The following is a 21,370-nucleotide window of genomic DNA, read 5'->3' as shown; positions in this document are numbered from 1 at the left end:
TTGTGTGCATGCAAAGTGGTGTGACAACACAACAGACAAACACGGTAACAGCCGTATTCAAGCACACTGCTCTAAAACCAGACACAGAGTCAAAGCAACGCGTCAATTATTTTTACACACTGACATTCTGACACGGTCTGCACAGTTGGGCAAATTGCACTAAATTTAACAGATTTAACATCCCAAAAAACTGCCAACTTGACAATAAAGAGTGGGATTCTTGGTTTGAGCCTGAGGCCACTTCAGGTGCAAACTTCATACGGCAGGACTGCAGTGTCAGCATTTCTCCCGGCCGTGCTAGCAGCTCACAGTAAAAAAAGAAAAGAAGAAAAAAAACAAAGAAAGGTTCCTCAGCCTTCTGTCCCAATTGACTGAGCTGACCTGAACAGGTGGATATGACCAAATGAATGAAGCAAGCAGCAACCTGCAGCGTGGAGTCTTTGCTACTGCCATCATATGTTCATCTTTCAGGGTAAAAAACAAGAAAAACAAGCACCACCTGCTACAGCCATTCTCCACATGCCAATACATTCATTATTTCAAGGTCACAAGAGTTTTAGTCAAGGACAGTGTCATCCACTTTTGGTGCATTTTCCTGTGTCCACTTAATCTTAACAATAATCAGACTAGAGGAAAGAAGACACAGTAAAGCAGATAAATGACAAGAGAGAAGAAGACCTCTTGTCCAGGTGCCCAAGTACGGTCCTGGGGATGACTACTCCAACGGGTTTTACACACTACCTTAGTGCACCACACCTGATTGTAAATGGTAGCTCATTATCAGGCTCCTGAATGATGACAAAATCATCAGATTCAGGTGTGTTTAAGCAGAAAAACAATTATACCATACTGGATTGGGGCTCTTGAGAACCAGAGTTGAGAACCACTCCATCTCGTCTGTAGCACAAACTGCTTTGCGTTGCTAAATGGGAGCCATTTTTTATTGAATCCAATGAAAACCTCCTTTTTCAAAACCACTCTACTGCTGCTTCCGCTTGTAACAACAAACTTTAGGAGCAGGTATTATCCAAGTGACGACTCCAAAGCTTAAAAACAGAAGATTAAATGCAGTATGGTTTGGGTTTCTTATCGTGACTACTCTTTTGTTGAATGTCGGCACATTCATTTTAGACAAGACACTACTCTTCAAGCTAGAATTTTTTGTAATCCCGGATGAAGTAGTTATATCAACAGTCATTGCTGTATAATGTAAACCAAAATGATTTACAGTATTAACCAAAAACAAAAAGATCAAACAGTCCAGCTAACCAAGCATATTTTAGGTTGTGGTTTTAACCTCTTTTCAAGAGTCTGAAGAAAAAGAAGAAGAAAGACATTCCTTGAAGATTGCACACTGGAGTGACTGACAGACAAGGCGGGGACCCAGCCCCATTATTTCTGCCAAGTAAGGCTCTGCTGATGACAGCATGTCTGCTCGGTGAAACATTTCTTACAGGCCCTATGACCAGATAACACACACATGCACTCTCCATGAGCAGTGTGAGCCAAAGATAAACCAATCAATCATCCTTCCTGTAGTGATGATGTCACAGTCAGCCTCTACATAAAGGGCAGGAGCACACAACGGCTATACACCTGAGCTTCTTAGAACCTCATCTTCTAATGTTTTCATACATACAGCATGACAATGCTTTGGAATAACACAAGTATCCGTCAATAACAGAAATGGAGACAAGGACTAACATGTCACGTTTCATGCAACTACTTCCTGATAGTTGGTATAGGTGCTTCCAGAAAGTATATCCATGTGAAGGCCTTGTCGACCTACTTCCACACTAGTACAGAAAACTTGAAAATGACTTTTGCTGTTGTCAGGCATTCTATATAAAAACACAGCTAATGATTTTACTGAAATCTTCCAATTTTTACAGAAGCCGGCATGGGGGAGCGCTAATAAAAAATTATGGGAAAAACCTTCTATAGGGTCCTAAAACTGTATTTTCTGAAAACCTTGGAACGCTGTCTTCAGTTAACATTTTATTTTTGTGTACATTCTCTCTGACCAACGAGCCACATAATACTGACGATGTTCCAGACTAATAAACAAACAATATTTGGTGTTTTGATTGGGGAAAAAAAACCATTTTGTTTACACTTCATTGTTACTTTACACTGATCAAAACTGGCAAGATGTAAAAAAAAAAAAAAAAAAAAATTTGCTCAGACCAAAACAGAAAAACATTTGAATCCAAGAGTATGCACAAGAAACTTCTTTATAACTTTGTTTTTGTGGGTACTTTAACAGGGCTACATATAAGCATGATACTTATAGCAGTGTTTTGTTTTGTTCATCTTTGTTTTGATTGTGTAGAAGCAAGATTTCTTCAAAATAAAATACATTTTGCTTTACGTAAATGAAAACATTTTGAGAGGAAAAATGGTTTGAAAAGAAAAACAATTGAAATGCGTCCGCTAAGGTGCTGCTAAGTGCGTAAAGTCAATATTTGGACAGAAGTGTGTCATGTGGAGCTAAGTGTTACAAGGCAGCGGTTGAAGAGTTTTCTTTTCTCAGACAGCTCAGTCGAGAGTTTTTCTTACTGGCAAAAGGTAGTGCAGGAAAAAAATTACGCTGCAAGTTTGTGTGAGGGATTGCCTTTAAACAACAGAGCACTTCATCAGTGTGTACAGCTCAGGCTTCGTTGCAAATGTAGCGGACATGCGCCATTGACTCAGAAGACCACAAAAAACTCAACCTTCAGTGGCAGTGGGTTGGTTTTTTGGTTCAGGTTTTCTGCTGGACTGTGAATAACTGAAGTATCCCTCCCACTAAGAATGTGCCATATATTGTCGTTGACGATAACAATTGTCGTTGATTATAACAATTGTTTTTGACGATATATCGTCAAAAACATTTTCACCAGTAAGAATATGTCATCCCATGACAGAAACAATTAATCCCCATGTCGGAAATTACCAAGGGCCACAATTTTGCCAAGAATCCTACTAAAAACCTTGTTCCACGGGACAAAATTATCCCTAAGTATTTTGTCTAAACTTGTTATTCTCTAGAGCGGAGCGCTGTTCACGGACGCTCGGCAACCACCGCCCCTCCCACAAACACACATACACAGCGGTTCTCGTCACTGCTACCTGAAGCTGCCGTGCTGCAATAGATCATGGACCGCTACTTGGTTCAGGCCAGACAACCATCCAACAAAGTGAACCAGTCCAAGTTCCTCCGTCAGCTCCACCCAAAGTTCCCAAAAACACGGCAACAAAGATTAAACTGCAGCAACGATTATGAACCAGAAACGCAATTAAAGCTAACTAAGCTAAGCTAACCCACCGACACATAAGAGACAGGGCTAAGAGCTAAAGTTAACCACTCCATATAAGAAATAGACCAAGTAAAAAGTTCACAGCTCACTGTTTATGGTCAGATTTAACACTTGTATGGAAGAATTAAAGCATGTCACACGTCTTGTGAAATAAATGTTAGCATTAAACTAACGTCACTATTCATCCATCCCAACTTTTGAAACACAATATTTTTAAAATATATTTCACGTGTTCACAAGACAAAGCTGGTCCCATTAGACAGTAATGTAACTACTGTGATTATTACACCTAAATATCCTGAAGTATTAAATCATCAAGCTTGATCCAGATTAACTATAGGAAATCAGAGAAATTTTTATCAACCATAACTTTATGTGACTCATTATCAGATAGAAAATAAACAATTCAGCAGCAGTAAAAACACTATTGAAGATATTTTGGCTTTTCATGTTTTTTTTTTAGAAAATGATTTCATTTTAACTGAGGAAATAAATTAATTCCAATAACAATAACACTGAAAGAGTGACTCACATGCAAAAATATCAGCCCATGAGCTCTTTGCGTCAAGTGTTGATGTATTAAAATGTACTTGTGTTTGTAAGGGACCTGTTTATACCTTGAGTTGGGAATTGTTTTATTTCTTTATTGTTTTTATTTATCATAATTTTTATTATCATGATAATACCAGAAATTATCGGGACAATTTTTTTTTTGCCTATATTGCCCATCCCTACCTCCCACTAACAGCTCTTCTGGTATTTTAGCACCAGCTAACTTGGAACTTTACAGCTCCTCAGTGAGCATTACAAAGGCTGCAGAAAAACCACAGCTTTGACCACCAGCTGCTAAAAATCACACAAGGATAACAGGCACCACTGCAGAGGTTTAGACGTAGAGAAAACAAACTTTCATGTTGAATGTTGGGGACGTTTTTTCTGTGTTTTACATTTCACAAGAAGACAGATGCAAGCAGGACATTTGCTTCTGTTTGGCTTCTCCAGACAGCTGCACTTGGTAGAAATCCCTCAGTGGTAGTGCTTTTATTGCACATATGTGTCTGCAGTAACCCTGTGTGCCCTTTAGTCCAAATCTGTTACCAACAATAGTTCTACATCAGTTAAACTGTTTGGGTTTTCTTCATATTATCTTTATTGCTCTGTGTCTATTCAACCAAATTAGGGAAGCGTGTTTTGGAGGAGCACGCACAACAATACACTAATTCAATGGCCACGGTTACATGACGTTTTTTAATTTGGAATTAGTAATTTGGAATTAAATCATTCAGAATTAAAGTGTTCTTCTTTGTGTTTACATGGAAATAGTAATTCCCAAACTGAGGTTTACACGGATAACCGGTTTATTCGGCTTTAGTTAATTCTGCTTTAGGTCTGGGGGTTGGGAAGGCTCTGATTGGACAGGGGGCGAACGTCGCCGCAAGTCACGTAACGACCCAAATTAACTTAAAGCGGAATTAACCAAGTTAAGTGTTTCCAAGAAAGAGGAATTATCTAATTTGGAATTAAAATTCAAATAAACCATCCATTTAATTCGGATTTAACTTTAATTCGGAAATAAATTAGCATTAGGGAGTGTTTACAAGGTTAGGTTGAAGAGGAATTAATTTTTATTATGATTTAAAGAGGAATTAAAGCTCCCATGTAAATGTGGCCAATGATTTGGGAAGGCTCATTGTTCAACATCTGGTAAAAAGGAGTGTCAGACATTAATGAAAGGCCAGGAATAAATAACATGTATTAAAAACTGGAAACAAAAAAATGACATTAGTAAATCATAGTTTTTCTGATTCATTCTAAAAGCTTGGGTCAATACATACAACGAAGGTGGTTCAATCTCCTAAAACAACATGAAGTGAAATGCTTTGACACAACTGTGGCATTCCTACATCATGAATTAAACCATTTCAGATGTCTCGATGTCCTTTGTGTTCCTTTGAAGCGCTAAAGAATTTCCTCAGATGAGAAGTCTGGCTCACTCAGAGTGAAAGTGAAAGCAGGACAACATAACTCGGAGGGTTCATCACTCCCAAAGCAGCCTGGCCCCCAGCTACAGAGAGTGGTCAGGACGGGCTAATCAATGGTAGAGTTCATTAATGGAGAGGCAGGGTCCGTCAGGGAACAATGGACGCCAACAACAGCCCCCTCAGACAATCAGTGACAGGAAACACTGATGGATGATGTGAGTTTAAGCTTCCCAACTTCCCCAATTGAGACCCCCAAACCTTTGTGTCGGACAAGGAACATCCTTCTATAAACTCAGTCTATTTTACCATCCAACACATGATTAAATATAAAATAAAACAATTCATTCAAAGTTTTCACTGCCCAGTCTTCATGTGAATACATAAAACATTAGGCGATAGTGCAACATCATATCCCCACACTAGACATTAATGAGATCATGGCTTTGAATTGATTGGGTCATGGCCGTTACCCCTCCCCACTGGCTTCATTGGAAGGGCTACTGAATAGCAACGGTGTTGCTTGAGCCTGTTTTTAGATGATAACACAAGCCCTACAATACTCAATACCTCGAGGCTGGACTGAGACTTTATAAAGAATATAAAGATCCCTCGGGAGCCACTGAGTCAGCAATAATGAAAAGGGAGGTTTCTGCCTGGAAGCATCATCATGATGACACACACAAATAACTGTGACAGTATTAAAGTTAGAGATCTAAAGATTGTGTTGATAATTGCTTTGCTCGTATTACTAGAGAATTTGGAAAGCCTTTTAAATGAGAGTAAAAACATCGACCAGAAAGAACAAGTCACACAAAAAAGTAAAGATTGGATTCATCTGGGACTATCAGTAAGACTAAAGACTATAAAGCAGAAGCTAGGACTCAGTTAGGAAGTCCCACTGTCACTCTTTCAATGACGATATAACAATAACAGTGAGGAATTAAAAAGTGTTCTCAGACACGCAGCATCGAGAGAAAAAAACAAGAGTTCAATCTAACCGACCGTTAATACTAAATAGTCTCCAGGGTTAGCATGTTCTCCACTGGCTTATATTTTAAGACCAATATGTGCTCCGACACCCACTGAGAAACCCAAGCAAAACAAACATGTCTGAGGATGTTCTTGGAGAAAAAGGTTTAAAATAGAGCACTATCTTGGCCCTGTCCTCGCATCCTGTCACCCCTGCTCTCATTGGCTGCAGGACATTTGGCATCTTGGTACAGATCCGTCACTGGAAAAGGTTCAGGGAGCCATGCAAAAAACATAAAAGCCAAGGCAAAGGGCTGGGGACATAGAAAGAGGGTGAAGAGACGGGACAAATCACCCTACTAAAAATCTGATTTCAATTACAGGAAGAATTAAGCTTCTTAGACGGTGTACTGAAGACTGGATGGGGCGACTGGGGACTTGGAGCTGGTTGTTTGTGCCAGACAGCCCTTTCGAGGCAATCCATTTGGGATTCCCTAAAGCTATTAGATGTGGATTGTCCCTATATTGATAATCTGTCTGTCTGAATGCTTGTTAAAACTTTCCTCGAGGACACCTGTTCCAGGAGGCTCAGCTGTTTTCTGTGTGTGTGTTTATGTGTGTGTGTGATCGAGGCACAGCTGTTAACACCAGTCATGCCTGGAATGGGTACAAGCGTCGAGGGCAGAAAGAGGCCAGGCCCTTCGTGGCCTGGGAACTACTCCAGAAAACAGACTCATGGAGAGAATTTATAGAGACACATTTGCCTTTAGATGTTACATGCATGCACCATACACCGTCAGACATTGAATCTGATTGTCCTATAAAAAAAAGTAAACTCCTTAACAAAGACTTCTGTCTTTTAATGAAGTTAGTGCATATGAAAAGATGTGTATCCTTGTTTTGGTGGAACCCAAAGTTGATCATCAAATTAGAGCATCTGAAACAACTGTTTGCCAAAGATTAGACTTAGAGGTGCTATAAGGAGATGAGAAGCTTACAAGTCACAGCAGGAATTCAACTGTTTCCTTAACACTGATGAGTTCACAAGCCTCATTACTGTGTTGCACACAAACCTCAGCAAAGCTAAAAACATTAACTGAGAACCAGATGGCAGATGGGTATGGCCTTCAAATACCCAACAGTTGTCTGTATATGAGGCAAAGACCATGTCATTCCTGAAGGTACTCCACACTCGCCTGACAAGGAAACTAAGCAGCAGCTCAGCAGGCCTTTTAACGCATTGCTGGCATACCAGCGGGATGGAACGCAGTTGGATGAAATAATAGTGAGGGGGACACTTAATAATGCATGCCTGCATCACTGAGTCACCTCAACTGTCCTCTACACCAGCAGCAGCTCCCGAAATAAATCAAGTTGGCAAATAACACCAAGAAAAGGATGCATTCAGGGGAACTGGACAAGGGTCAGCTATCCCAGCAAGACATTTTTTAACAGTTATTCAATTTATAAGACCTGCTATTCTAACCATCTAAGGAAGCTTTGAACGCGGAATTTCAAAGGTCATCTACAGCGGTATGTGCGATCACTTAATAAAACAACCATGAGGATTCAGGAAACCATATTGCCAACAGAAAATAAAGTTCCTACAAAGAACCATAATGTGCGTAATAGTCACAGATTTAACCACCACACTCTGTAATTAATTATGTTGCGTTTTCTGTTAGATTCTTTGAACGCACAAGAAGGTAAAATACAGTGTATCGCATTAGGAAGCCTGCCAAAGTGGACATTTCTGTCTAAACAGCATAAGATGATAAACGCTCATCGCTGCATATGAAGCTGGTGCTCTACGCTATCGAGCATCCAGAGATAAAGTCAATGTCTGCTTTATAGAAGGCAGATCAAAGAGGAACAATAAAGCCTGACTAGAATACCAAACGGTGATAACTGTCTTGCAACTACACAACTGAAATAATTAAAACAGGTCTCATATTCACTTTAGTCAGTCATCATGAAATTGGACTGGTGCATATGGACTGATTATATCACTGTAACTGGTGTGCGATTAAATGCCCATAGGTAGGAAAGCCTATATATCTGCGATCAAGGAAAATGGACAGAACAGGTGGAATTCGAGTTTAGAAATATAAAAAACAATATGAACTTATTTTTTAGATCACCTCACTTGGTGACAATACCACAATACCACCCCTTTGCGCGCTATTTTTCCCGGAAAACGGGTGACTAAATGTCTAGCAAGCGTAGCAAATAGACAAATATGTCAGATTTCGCTATCCGTAATGAGAGCTGTGCGGGATTTTGTGCAAAACTTGAGGTTGATTCGCCGGTTGGCGGTAATAACCGTAACTAAACCCTCATTTACATGTTTTTAGGACCATATTCTGCATTGCATTTTTCCTGTAAAATGGGTGTCTAGCAACAAATTTCTTGCGATGTAATCTAGCAACTTCAGCGTAACCCTCCTTGCTTCTGTAAGTCATCTAAACCTTGTAAATATAAAATGAATAACAGTAGTTGACTCAATGAACCGTATTGATCATGTTTGGTACTATTTCAGCATGTTTAATAACCAGAAAAGTCATCTCAATAGGGAAAGACGATGAAGCAGATCAACCCTGAAATATTATGGAAGTCCTTATTGGTCGTAAATGCTTTAATAACCCCGAGGAAAATATATAAACATTAAAATTAATGAATGCACTTATGACTGGTCTAAAAATAGAAAGTAAGATTATAATCAAACTCAGTGCGTTAGTTTTAGTTTTAGACAGACATTCTCATGAGATTTACTGTAAGCGCCAACATTAGCCCAAGGCTAACTTCAGTAAAATCAATACTTGACACATGGGTCACTCGAGCTCAGTGGGCTCATTCTTTCTTCCAGTGGATCTTAGGAGACATACTTTACCGCAACAAAAATCATTCAGAACGCTGTGGCTATGGTTGTGTGCTAATGTGCTACACAATACTGCATCAATTCAAGTTACGGGCATTAAATTGATTAGTCGACAGATTGAGAATAGAATCTGATTCGCACATGATCCCATGATGTAAAGTTTGAATCAGTTTTAAAGGTCACTTTTGTCTGTTTGTACACAGTGGAGTTTGCTCTTCAAGAAAGTACCGAAGAACAGAACAAAAAATATCAAACTTATAAACAGACATATAAACCATGGCTTAAGTTTAGCAACTAAATATTTACACTTCATTCATTCCCAGCTTTGTTCCAAGTATAATAACAGAGTAGAGCTTTATGAATAAACAGCAACAAAGAAAGCAACCACAGAGGTCCTCGTTCAGAAAAGTGTGGTACAATGATACTAAGACAGGGGAGGGGGCAACACATAAAACCCAATATTCTATTGCAGGCTAAGCTGGTTTTTATTGCTGTGTTTGACAAATAAAGCCCCACATGTACACACATGCCCACAAGCTTCCTGAATAGCCTTTTAACCACCAGTTTAAAGTTGTTAGCCTACTTTAGTCCAAGTGACATTTAACTAGGTTATGCAACCACACACATGCCTTTACGTTTAACCTGGGAGGGACTATTAGGCTAATATCATATCAAATAATTTGGCAGATTCATTTAAGGATATCCTTGTTTTTGAATCTTTATGCTTCACATGTACTTTACCACACAGAAAAAGGCATTTTTAACACAGTAAAAAAAACAACAACAAAGAAACTAATAGTTGAACTACTCATTCTAGGATGACGTCCATTGATTATTTTTTTAGGTGTAATGTGAAGTTTTAAAAATAAGTCCATAAATTGTATAAGAAGATTGATTAGGGAGAACAAAGAAATCCATTCTGTTGTATTTTACTATTCAAGTCTGTGTTCTCATGAGTAAAGCACTCGTGTGTGTTTCTCGCAACACCTACAGGTGGTTTAATTATCTATTTCCTGAAAACATGACTGTAATTATCAGATTGTTTCTCTGCTCTCATTGGTAACAGGATTACAAAGCAAAATGTCTTGAAATGAGCCTCAAAATGATGGCTTCGACCATCTGGAGCAGCAGATTTCCATTCATGTACTAACAAATTAAACGCCTTTTAATGAGCGCAAAAACTCAGCTGATGAATCATTTAAAACAGTGAGAATCTGCAGTGTCCTCAAAACACTTTTACTTAAAGCTGGAGAGGAGACTTTTTTTTTTTATAAATCAGATAAAGACATAGTTTGGGCTTCATAGATCAATAATACCAAGAATATTTGGTAGAAAAAAAGATGTAAAAGGTTTAAATTTTTATTTGTTTTGATCTCCACTTTCAAACACTTAGTTAATTGATGTTGTCGGTAAAGTTTTGTGCATTGCATTGTGGGATGTGAAGTCCTATAGATACTAAGAGCGTAAGAGAAAATTGAAAAAAAAACCCACTTAATTGCACTAACATAGACATAGCACGTAAACGCCCGGTCACTAGGTGTCAGTGAACCACATCAGATCTAGTTATACTACCTCACTCCTCAATGCATTTTAGCTTGGAAGTTGATTGCATAAAACATACTGGGCCCTTTTATAGATGTATGTAGTTACTTTAAAAAAAGCAAAAAAAAGAATTTAAGAACTGAACATAATCAGAATCTGTTACAGAATCTAAAGTTAAAATTTTTAGAAAAATGTAATTTGACAGTTTGATAAACATACCATACTTGTTTTTAATATTGGTACTTGAATTACAATTAGTTACCATTTATTTGTTCTCCCAAGTTTAAAAAAAAAAAAATGAAATAAATTGCATTTTATACCATTTTGTACTTGTAAAGGTGAAATTTGTAATTATTGATATTGCGATGTATATGGTATCTCATGGTATCGGGATATATTGTATCGTGACACACAAATCGTAAATCGTATCATCAGATTCATGGCAATGCACACGCCTAATAGATACTGTGATGCTACAATGCAAAGCTGTAAAGAATCTTGTGATGTAATACATGAGCCCATTGCAGCAGCTCACACTGACTTGTCCTCTATTGTCAAATGAAAGGTGAAAGTTAGGAGCAAATATATTATTCCATAGTCAGCACAATGTTTGAAACCACGTAAAATGCAGAAAACAGCATTAATGAATATGTACTATGTGCATGTGTCAGTGAACGCAAGTATTAACCTGTCAGAGAAGCCTCAGTCAATGGTGTGTAGGATTTAGTTAATTTGAAAGCCTGTGTGTGCTACCACACATGTAAATGGGGTTTGTGTGTGTGTGCACACGTTTGAAATTCCAGGCAGGCCTTTGGACAATGCCAGGAAGCATTCCCTTTTCCTTTGCTGCTTTTAATTGGTCGGACAGACCAAAGTCAGATAGGTCTAGTTGTCCCAACAACATGGCCTCGTGTTTTCCGAGTGCGAAGAGGTCAATGTGAAACCAAAACACGGCAGCTTTGGCAAGGGCATGAGGCCAAAAACAAAGCTTCGGAATTAGATTCACAAGCCAACAATTCAACCTCACAGCCAACAATTACAGCTGATCTGCTAAAAAGATGTACATTTTTTCATTTTCTACAATAAAATAAGCAGTAGTGACATTTCTAAGGAAACGAAAGAGAGGAGTTCAATCTGACATGGGTCTCATGTGGACCTCAGTCTAATTCTGTGCACTCCCCAAAGGAAAGGCACAAAATAACACCAAAAACACAAGATATGACAGACAAATACACAATATTTACTCCAAAAATACAAGAGACAACTACTAAAATATAGAAAAATACAGAAAACAACATGAATATAAACAAAAACCACAAAAAATAAACAAAATCACTCCAGACACAATCAAAATGGGAAAAACATACAAAACCACAGCTAAAAAAAACTAAAAATTACTCTAGAAACAAACAAAATGAGAGATGAACAGACAAAACCACAACAAAAATACACAAAATGACTCTTGAAATAAACAAAATTGGAGAGAAATATAGAAACTTACAACAAAAATACAAAAAAATGACTCCATGAACAAACTAAATCTGAAGAAAATATACAAACCACAACAAAAACATACAGAAAATGACATTAATATACACAAATATAACAAATGCCCAAAATGACTCTGGAAACAAACAAAATTGGAAAAAAAATATACAAAAAACACAACAAAAATACACAAAATGACTCCAGAAACAAATAAAATGAGAGGAGAATATACAAAACCACAACAAAAATTAAATACACAAAAAACTACATTAATATACACAAAAGACTCCAAAAACAAACAAGATGAGAGAAAAATATACAAAACAACAAAAATACATAAAATAACTCCATAAAACAACAAAATTGGAGATAAATATATGCAACTACAACAAAAATACACACAAAAAAACCCCGACAGAAATAAATTTACAAATGAAACAACAAATATCCACAATCTTTCAAGTATTGATGCCTGTGTTTCTCATGAATCTAATGCTGACTTATATGTGATCATGTGGCCCTCAGACCAGATGATCACATATCATATTGTGGCCCCCACTGTGACTATTGTTTCCCACCTCTGTGTTAAATAAATATTGAACAAAAGCACTTGTTTTGTTTTTTTTTTTAAATAAAGCTACGAGCTTCCTGGCAGTATGGAGGATCAGGACGCTCAGGCTACAGCTGACACTGAGCTCAGCTGTGGATTATTTCCATAAAAATGACATCAGATGACAACGGCTTCCCACCATCTTTGTTGAATCATCACTTTTCCCTTCATATCACCTCACATTTTCTGCAGTGCAGGAAGGACGCACTAACACACAATTTACTGAGAGGTTTGTGTGGGAAAGTCTATTTTTATGAGCAGGCAGGCAGGCAGGGCGAGGCTGTACAACAGTACACAAAGTAGGGAAACTATAACAAGGGAGGGAGTCTGGCAGCAAAAGCCTATCAGGAAACAAGGCGTAAGTGTCCTGACATATAGCCTGTGAGGAAAGGACAAATATAAGCCTGTGAAAGTGTGAATTACAATTAATAATGACTTCTTTAAAGCACAGAGAGACCAGAAAAAGGATATTTACCCAATAACGATCAAGCACAAAGCATGTTTCCTGAGTGAAATAGATCGAAGTCACACTTGAGTATGATTAAAGAAAGATTTCCCACTGAAATTTACAATTTGATCCACAATTACAGCCAACTTGGTTAAAAACTAATCACGTCTAAACTAGCGATATGGACAACAACTTACAGTATATCTCGATATTTTTTTCTCAAAATGGCGATATACGATATCAGACTTGATCATTTTATATTAAATAAAGTCTTACCAGAAAGACAATTCTGGCTTAAATTTGCTGATGCAAAATGCCACACAGCCACATTTATTAACAAACAGCAGCACAACATGTGCCACTTTTGTCTTTTTTTCCACCGAGTGACAGCACGTGTGAGTGAGTTCTGTAGTGTGGCTTGTTTACAGGGTTCATGTAGTTTTAGTCAAATTAAATTACTAAAGACTTTTCAATGCCATTTAAAACACAGAAATTCACAAATTTACAGTAAAATACATTAAAAAACAGACAAAAATAATCAAAATCACTCCAAAAACACACAAGATTTCTACAAAAATAGCCAGAAATCTATAAAACAGCAAAAATAATAAATAAAAATTTTTTAAAAAAAAAACATTTATAAAAAAAACAACTAATGTTACTATTGATTTTGTGAGACTTATTACAATCATAAATTCATACTTATGTGGTAAAACTTAAGACTTCTAAAACATTAAAGACATTTTTTATGACAACTAAGGCCTTATTTTTAGATTCATGAATTGAATGCCTTTTGAGACTATTTAATGATTTGCGGGAACCCTGGTTTAGGAGAAGCACTCAACTGTGCTTTTCTGACATGTAGCAAAAGCCACTCCTAAAACAAGTTATAAAATACATATATATCGACATTGTAATTTTATATATCCCCAAAATAGAAAATCTCCCAGCACTAGTCTAAACGCTGTAACCAAGTGTGTCGGATACATTATAAAGATTCTTGGCATTAAAAATGTGAGCAAACGTACAAACAAGTCAAGATTTTTTTGTGTTTTATAAATAATAACTTATAAATTTATAAATTATAATTTATAAATTGAAGGCAGCTATTAAAAACTACTTATATTATACTGTATGTGACGAAGAGGGCACAGGTAGAGAAAAAAGATAGTGAAGTGATGACGTTAAATAAAAATGTTCAGCTAGCCAAAGCAGGGATGGCCAATTTTTATTACACTGGGAGCCACGAAAAGGTGATTTTCTGATCCGAGAGCCACAACATTAGAATACAGTCTCAGTATTTAGAATAATGACGTCTGATGATGAATAATTCAGGAAAGAACAAAAGGTTTTGAGTATATTTTTTTTTGACGTCATGAAAATGTTTGTCGTCATTTTGTGTATTTTTGTTGACATATTGTACATTTTTCTCTCACTTTTTTTCGTTTGTTTCGTGTGTTATTGGAGTATGTTTGGAGTCATTTTGCATTATTTTTGTTGGTGCATTGTATATCGTTTCCCTAAGTCTCTTTATTTTTTTGTTGTCGAGTCATTTTGTAAATTTCTGTTGTCATTTTGTGTGTTGGGATCATTTTTTTTTCCTTGTTTAGTTTATTTTTCTGATATTTTTTTGTGTACATTTTCAGACGTGCAGTTGTGCTTTTTGGAGTAAATTTCTGTATTTTTTTTGCAATGTTTTGCAATCTTATGGATTTTTTGAGTAATTTTTTTGTTTTTGTGTGTTGTTGGAGTCATTTCATGCATTTACTTTGAGAGCACACAAACGTAACTGCCGCCAGTTGCCCACGTCTGATCCAAAGCTGCAGAACAAGTGTCAGAGTCATGTGTGAGCGAGAGGATAACAAACACTGAAAGGAAACAGTGCAGTAAAACAGAGAAGCTATGGTAATCTGTGGTATGGTGACATGACTTGGCAGACATGACGATGTTGATATTGCACAATGACCATCATTCGAATAAAAACCACATGGAAATCAACACAAGGAAGATCAAAGAGTTGTGTGTTTTTGTTAGCGTTTTGTTGATTTTTTCTGTTATTTTTGTTGACGTTTACTCAGTCATTTGTGTGTTTTTGGAGTCGTTTTTGTGTATTCCTATTGTTGTTTTGTATATTTTTCACTTATTTTGTTTGTTTTAAGAGTCAATTTGGTGCATTTTTCTGATAATTTGTGTGTTTTTGGTATCATTTTGTGAGTGTACTTGGGAGGCCTGCACAAAATTAGACCAAGGGCCATATGTGGCCCCGTACCGTCAGTTGCCCATGTCTGGTTGAGACAGAAAATCATCCAGATAGTGCTGGCAGGTGAAAGGAGGAAGACCAAAAACTATTACAGATGTAGGGAAGGAGTATATTATGATTTAATTTATTCAGACAACTGTTACTTAGGAAATCCACTTTGATCTCCTGACATGTTTTGACTTTCATCTGCCAGTCTTCGTCAAAACCATCTGCTGATTGCTTTGATGTTTCCATTGAAGTTTCCTTGACATCCGCGTAGTAATTCCAGCAATATTCTTTTTGCTGTGTAAATAAATGAAACCTTACCATACTATTCAGTCAGAAGACAAAAATAAAGTACTATGCTGAAGCAGCGCTGGGCAAAAAAATCAATTTATAGAATTTGTAAATAAAACGATTTTTATTTATGCTTTTTATTTTGGGATTGTTCTATGCATTTTAACTCTTGAGGACAATCACAGCAATAAAGTTGCACTTTTCACAATATATCTGATGCCTGCAGTCATTTTTAAGTGCATTGAAAAAAAAATTTGAAAATCGTTCCATCCATCGTTAAAGTTCCGTCAGTTTTATTTTAGATCATATTTATTTTTAACTACCCTGTTAAAACCTTTCATTTTAGCCCTAACCCAGGAAATACCCTAAAATGTTTTTTTTTTCCTACATGTATTTTTAAAGGTGGAGTTTGTTAAATATGTTAAAATGAAATAATATATATGACAAAAGTGGGATTCGAACCCACGTATCAATAAATCGGAGATTTTTTTAGGCAAAATCGCCCAGCCCTATAGCTGAAGTCAAGGAAACTTCAAATGAAACATCAAAGCAATCAGCAGACGCCTCTGACGAAGACTGGCATTTGAAAGTCGAAACATGTCAGGAGATCAAAGTGTATTTCCTAAGTAACAGTTGCCTGAATAAATTAAACAGTAACATATTATTCAAAAAGAATCTTAATGGATCGTATGGAAGGTTTATAAAAAAAAAGAAAAGAAAAAAGTCTAAAGTAAAAGAGAATCCAACATTATAAGCCATCTTTTGATCATCTGTTTTTTGTAATATTAGATAATCCGTGCTATATTTGGACACGGTGTTTATGTTATAAATAGCTTAAGGTTTGGACATGTCATATTTAGTTGTCATCCACATTAACAAATACATCCAAAGATCCTGCTCATCACCATCTTTTCTGGAGTTACCCACCTCCTCCAGTGCAGACACTGTGTTCCTACAGTGGGACATCCGTGTAGTGAAGTTAGACGCAGTTGGAGACTTGTAATCTTCATTAGTCTCTGCAACAAACTCTGAAATTGTGATTTGGTCCGGCATTGTAAATCCCTTTGTGCTAATATATATATTTAAAAAAATAATAATGCAGTTATAACTCTGGTCGTTTGTGAGGATTAAAAGCAGAATAAGAGCAGCAGTAGTATTGTCTCTGAAGGTCCCTGAAGGCGTCCAACCATCTCTGTTCTGTTTATGTCATGCCCTTGTTGTTCCGCTCACAGCTCGATCCCGTCCACGCTGCCCGCGCTGTGCCGCTGATACAAGGTTACTGTGGCTTTAATTCCTCCTCAGCTGCTTTCAAACCCGCTCCATTTGATTCAGCTAGTTCCTCCAGGTCCACATGTGTCTCTTTTAAAGCCAGGTGTCCTCTCTCGGTGTCGCTGAGCGGCGGAGTCCCACTTCACTTCCTTTAATCCCGGGAACAACGAGCGATTCAACGGGAGCGCAACAAATCCACAAAGGTAGAGGAGGGGATTCATTGAACCCGCGACAACCAATGGCAGCACAGACGTGCCGAGTGTAGCCAATCACGCTTCAGTAAAGGCGTGACCAAGTGATGCCTTCGTGTGCAGCCCGTAAATTATCCAAGCCATGTTTTTAAATCACTTTTGGTAATGTACGACTTTATTATTATTATTATTATTATTATTATTATTATTATTATTATTATTATTATTATTATTATTATTATATATAGTAAAGGCAGTACTTTAACCTTCCTATTGTCCTTGGGGTCAATTAGACCCTATTTAATGTTTATCATTCAAAAGTAATAGTTGACTTCACATTTCATGAATATTCCTAACTTGATGGATACAATTGATTAAGCATAACATAACATTACCGTGATGATATTTTGTTAATGTGCTGAACACATATTGCATGCATTGATGTTCCTCTAGGGGTCAATTTGACCCCAAGCGGGTTTAGCTGTGTGAAACTTGTCTGTCTGTTTTCTAGTTACTAGTAAAGTTAGTAAATTTGAAGTACATTAAATTAATCACATTTATTTTGTTTCTCCAAAACACTTTTGTCTTCACAAACATTTTCAAGTGAGTGTTATTCCATTGTTAGTTGAATTTTGCTGCTAGTGATTAAATAAAGGTAAGAGGTGAAAGAACAACAATTTTTGCATCTACAATTGTGGCATGCATAAATATCTCCTATTTTAATATCTAAGTTCAACCACTTTCTTTCATTCTGAGCACAAATCCAAGCCAAAATCATATTTCTCCAATCCTGTAGAGAAACAAGAGGGAAACGCTAAGAATCTATCTCCAGGCGTTGTCTAAATTTGTGAGGACTTTCTTTAATGTTTGACATTTGGTCAATAATCGCTTGAAAAAACAGCTACCTTTACTCCCCGGGGGTTTGGGATTTTTCTAGGCTTTTTTTTTTCTTCAGCTCATTCAACCATGCTTTGCAGGACAGCTGCTTTTATAAATAGTCTGAGGAGCTGGAGCGAAAACCCTGTACAGCTTTTAAATCACAATCTGGGCAGTGTTCACACATTCTTTTAGCTCTGCAGCGTCTCCTGGCAAGCAACTAAATGAAGAACCCCAGACCCAGGCTGACCCTGAGAAGCTCACAGGCCTCCACTCCCTTCTGAAATGATTACCCACGCCCACCGTGAACATCTGCGGTCCAGAGACTGTCAGAGAAGTCGAAGAAACTAAACAACAACAGCAGCCCTGCTTCACTGACAATCACTTCATATTTTTTCTACCATCTGCCTTTCTGAATGGGGGGGTGGGGTATTCTCTTAATGGTAGCCAGAAGAGACAAGAACTGATGGTCCTCGGCCTAATTTTGTTGGCAGTGGCTATCCGTGCGGTTGCCATATCACTATACCGACATTCTAGCTGTACGTAGCACCCCTCATTGGCCAGTTTAGGTCGCTTGATTAAAACTAAACCTAACCGCAAACCTAACCCTAACCTTGAAAATTGTTGCGATAATGTTGTAACCTAACCGTCAACTCTAACTCTAACCCTAAGACACTACGTACGTGAACTTCGGTAAACGTAGCAATAGCACCGGAGGTTGTCCGTATGGCAACCATACAAATAGACACTTTCAATTTTGTTTGACCTGCCAAGTTATGACACAAATTCACTTAAAAAAACACACACCAAATGCCATCAAAACACACAAAAAATGATTCCAAAAACACGAAATCAAATCAATCTTTATTTAAGTGCTTTTCCAAAGATAAAAATAATTGAAACATCTACCCAGTACAAACCCCGTCCACCACACACAATCACACAGGTTAAAATAAGGACAATGGCACATGGCTGGGTACAGAGGATCTAGGTAAGGAGACATCACAAGGAGCCGTCTGCCGTCTGCCAATGACAACATTAACAACGTAAAAATTTTACAAAATGACGCCAAGTGTACATAGTTTTAGGATTGTTCTTTTATGTTATTTTTTAAAATAGTTTTTAGCTTTATCTTTTTGGATTACTATCCCAGTGTTTCCTCTGAGGGGCTGTGATGGGCCATGGCTGCAGTGGTCCTGTATCGTGGCCCTCAGTGCTGGTGAATAACTTTTGCTATTTTGCTGGACTGGGGGCTCTGTCTCAGTGCCCTGTGCCCACATTCTTTGTCCTGATCCTGGTGCAGACGGCTCCTTGTGATGTCTCTTTACCTACACCCAGCCATGTGCCATTGTCCTTATTTTAACTTGTGTGTCTGTGTGTGGTGGAGAAGGCTTGTGCAGAATGGGTGTATATTTAACTATGCAAAAGCACTTTGAGCTACATTTGGTTGTATGTAAAGCGCTTTTTATAAATAAAGATTGATTGATTGACTGATTGATTGATTGATAGACTACGAAGCTGGATTTGTTCGTATCGCACTAACTTCCAGGATTTATTTGGTGTGTGCTGTACTACGACGCTGGATAACTTATTACGGGGCTGAATCACCATGGTAACTTAGGCTGAAAGACAAACCTGGTCGGGACCAGGTTATGAAGTGGATAAGATCTGAGTGAGTACATAAGTCCCGCCTCCTGACCGATCAGTTCACTTGGAAAATGAGGTGCCCATTGTTATAGAAGATCCTGGTTGGTGCAGATCTGACCGCTGCATTTAGAAAATAACGATTATTAATGGATAAATACAATCCTTTCATTTGCTGATGATATTCTTCAGGAAAATCACATATTTACATAATTTATTCATTCATACACACACTGACAGCATGATCAGGAACATACTACAGTGAAACAATGCACTCTCATCCCAGTGTGTGTGTGATAAATTGAGGAGGACTACCTGACTAGAAACATGTCTGTGCTGTAATAATGAGAAACTGATCAGAGCACTGTCCGTTTATCCTCCCATGGATTAATATCGAATAATCTCACGCTTTTACGCATTAACAGAGTGTTCCTTTATTCCTTCTTTTTCTGCAGCCACAGTGGTGTTTTTGGTCTGAATTTTGGATTTTAATTCTTCATATTTTTAAATTATTATTCCTCAATTGTGACGTAAATTGCTCTCCAGCTTCTACGTGATTGTGATTGGTCTGACGCTGCAGTCTCCACTCCTGTTACAGGAGCATGGATATACTGTACTTATTGTTATCCAGCTTTGTAGTACAGGGTTCAGCGTATTTCTCTCTCATTTGATGTATTTTTTATTGTCATTCTGTATTTTTCCGTTTTTTAATTTTTTAGTGGTTGTTTTGTGTCTTTTTTTAGTCATTTTGTGTATTTTTATTGCTGTCTTGTGTGCTATGAGTTTTTTGTATGTTTTATTATTGTCTTTTTTATGGAAATTGTTGTTCTTGTTTTGTATATTTTTTCCTGTTACTTTTGTGCACACAGTATGTAGTTGTCTTGAGTGATGTTGGAGTAGTTTTGTGTACCTCGCTCTCATTTTGTGTGTTGTTGTTAATAGTTTGTATGTTTTTTCAGTTGTTTTTGTGTATATTTGTACTTGTCTTGCATTTACTCTGGAGGCCGCAGGTGGCCCCATGTCTGGAATAGAGAACACTCGATGGTTTTACTGAATTGACAGGAATCAAAGCTTAAACAGGAGTCACTTTTTCCTAAAAGCTCCACTTATAAGTTATGACATCATGGTTGTGGAACAGGTGGGATAACCTCACAATCCAGCAGTTTGTACTGCACATTTACAGCCTGAATGACTTCTTTGTTAAAGTCAATATTTAGACATTTTACATCTGAAGTACACCCAGCAGCCATTTCAAAGCCAGTATTAAGTTAACCAAGTAAATATAGAAAATACAAATACTGTATGTATTCAGGGAGATTTTAGTCATTAAAACAAATTAGTCTTTTATAAGTTAATGGCACATAAAAGCCTAAATGACAAATTAGACTAAATGACAAATATACAAAACAACAACAAAAATGAACAAGCGCCAAAAACACAATACGACACAAAATCACTCATAACCTACACAAGACGACGACAAAAATAGATAAAAGGACTAATAAACACACAAAACAATATCAATTACACACTTCTTGACTCAATAAAACAGAAAACAACAATAAACACATAAAATGAGAGAAAATGTTACACAGTGACATAAAAAACTACACAAAATAACTGAAAAACAAAAAACAA

General features: G+C 37.3%; 1 protein-coding gene across 3 annotated transcripts in view; it reads right to left on the bottom strand.

Moving 5' to 3' along the window:
* asap2a (ArfGAP with SH3 domain, ankyrin repeat and PH domain 2a) overlaps positions 1–17,236 on the bottom strand; it is a 62,496-nt gene extending 45,260 nt beyond the window's left edge. For all 3 annotated transcript variants that reach the window (XM_028437216.1, XM_028437217.1, XM_028437218.1), the window contains exon 1: positions 16,680–17,236. In XM_028437216.1, coding sequence (XP_028293017.1) covers positions 16,680–16,805 — 126 coding nt within the window. In that variant the 5' untranslated portion in view covers positions 16,806–17,236. The remainder of the gene's footprint in view (positions 1–16,679) is intronic.
* Between the last annotated feature and the right edge of the window lie 4,134 nt (positions 17,237–21,370).

This window comes from Gouania willdenowi, chromosome 22 (genome assembly GCF_900634775.1).
Source record: "Gouania willdenowi chromosome 22, fGouWil2.1, whole genome shotgun sequence".
Lineage (NCBI taxonomy): Eukaryota > Metazoa > Chordata > Actinopteri > Blenniiformes > Gobiesocidae > Gouania > Gouania willdenowi.
The sequence above is the reverse complement of the archived record's forward strand: the minus strand, read 5'-3'. Positions and strand labels throughout refer to the sequence as shown.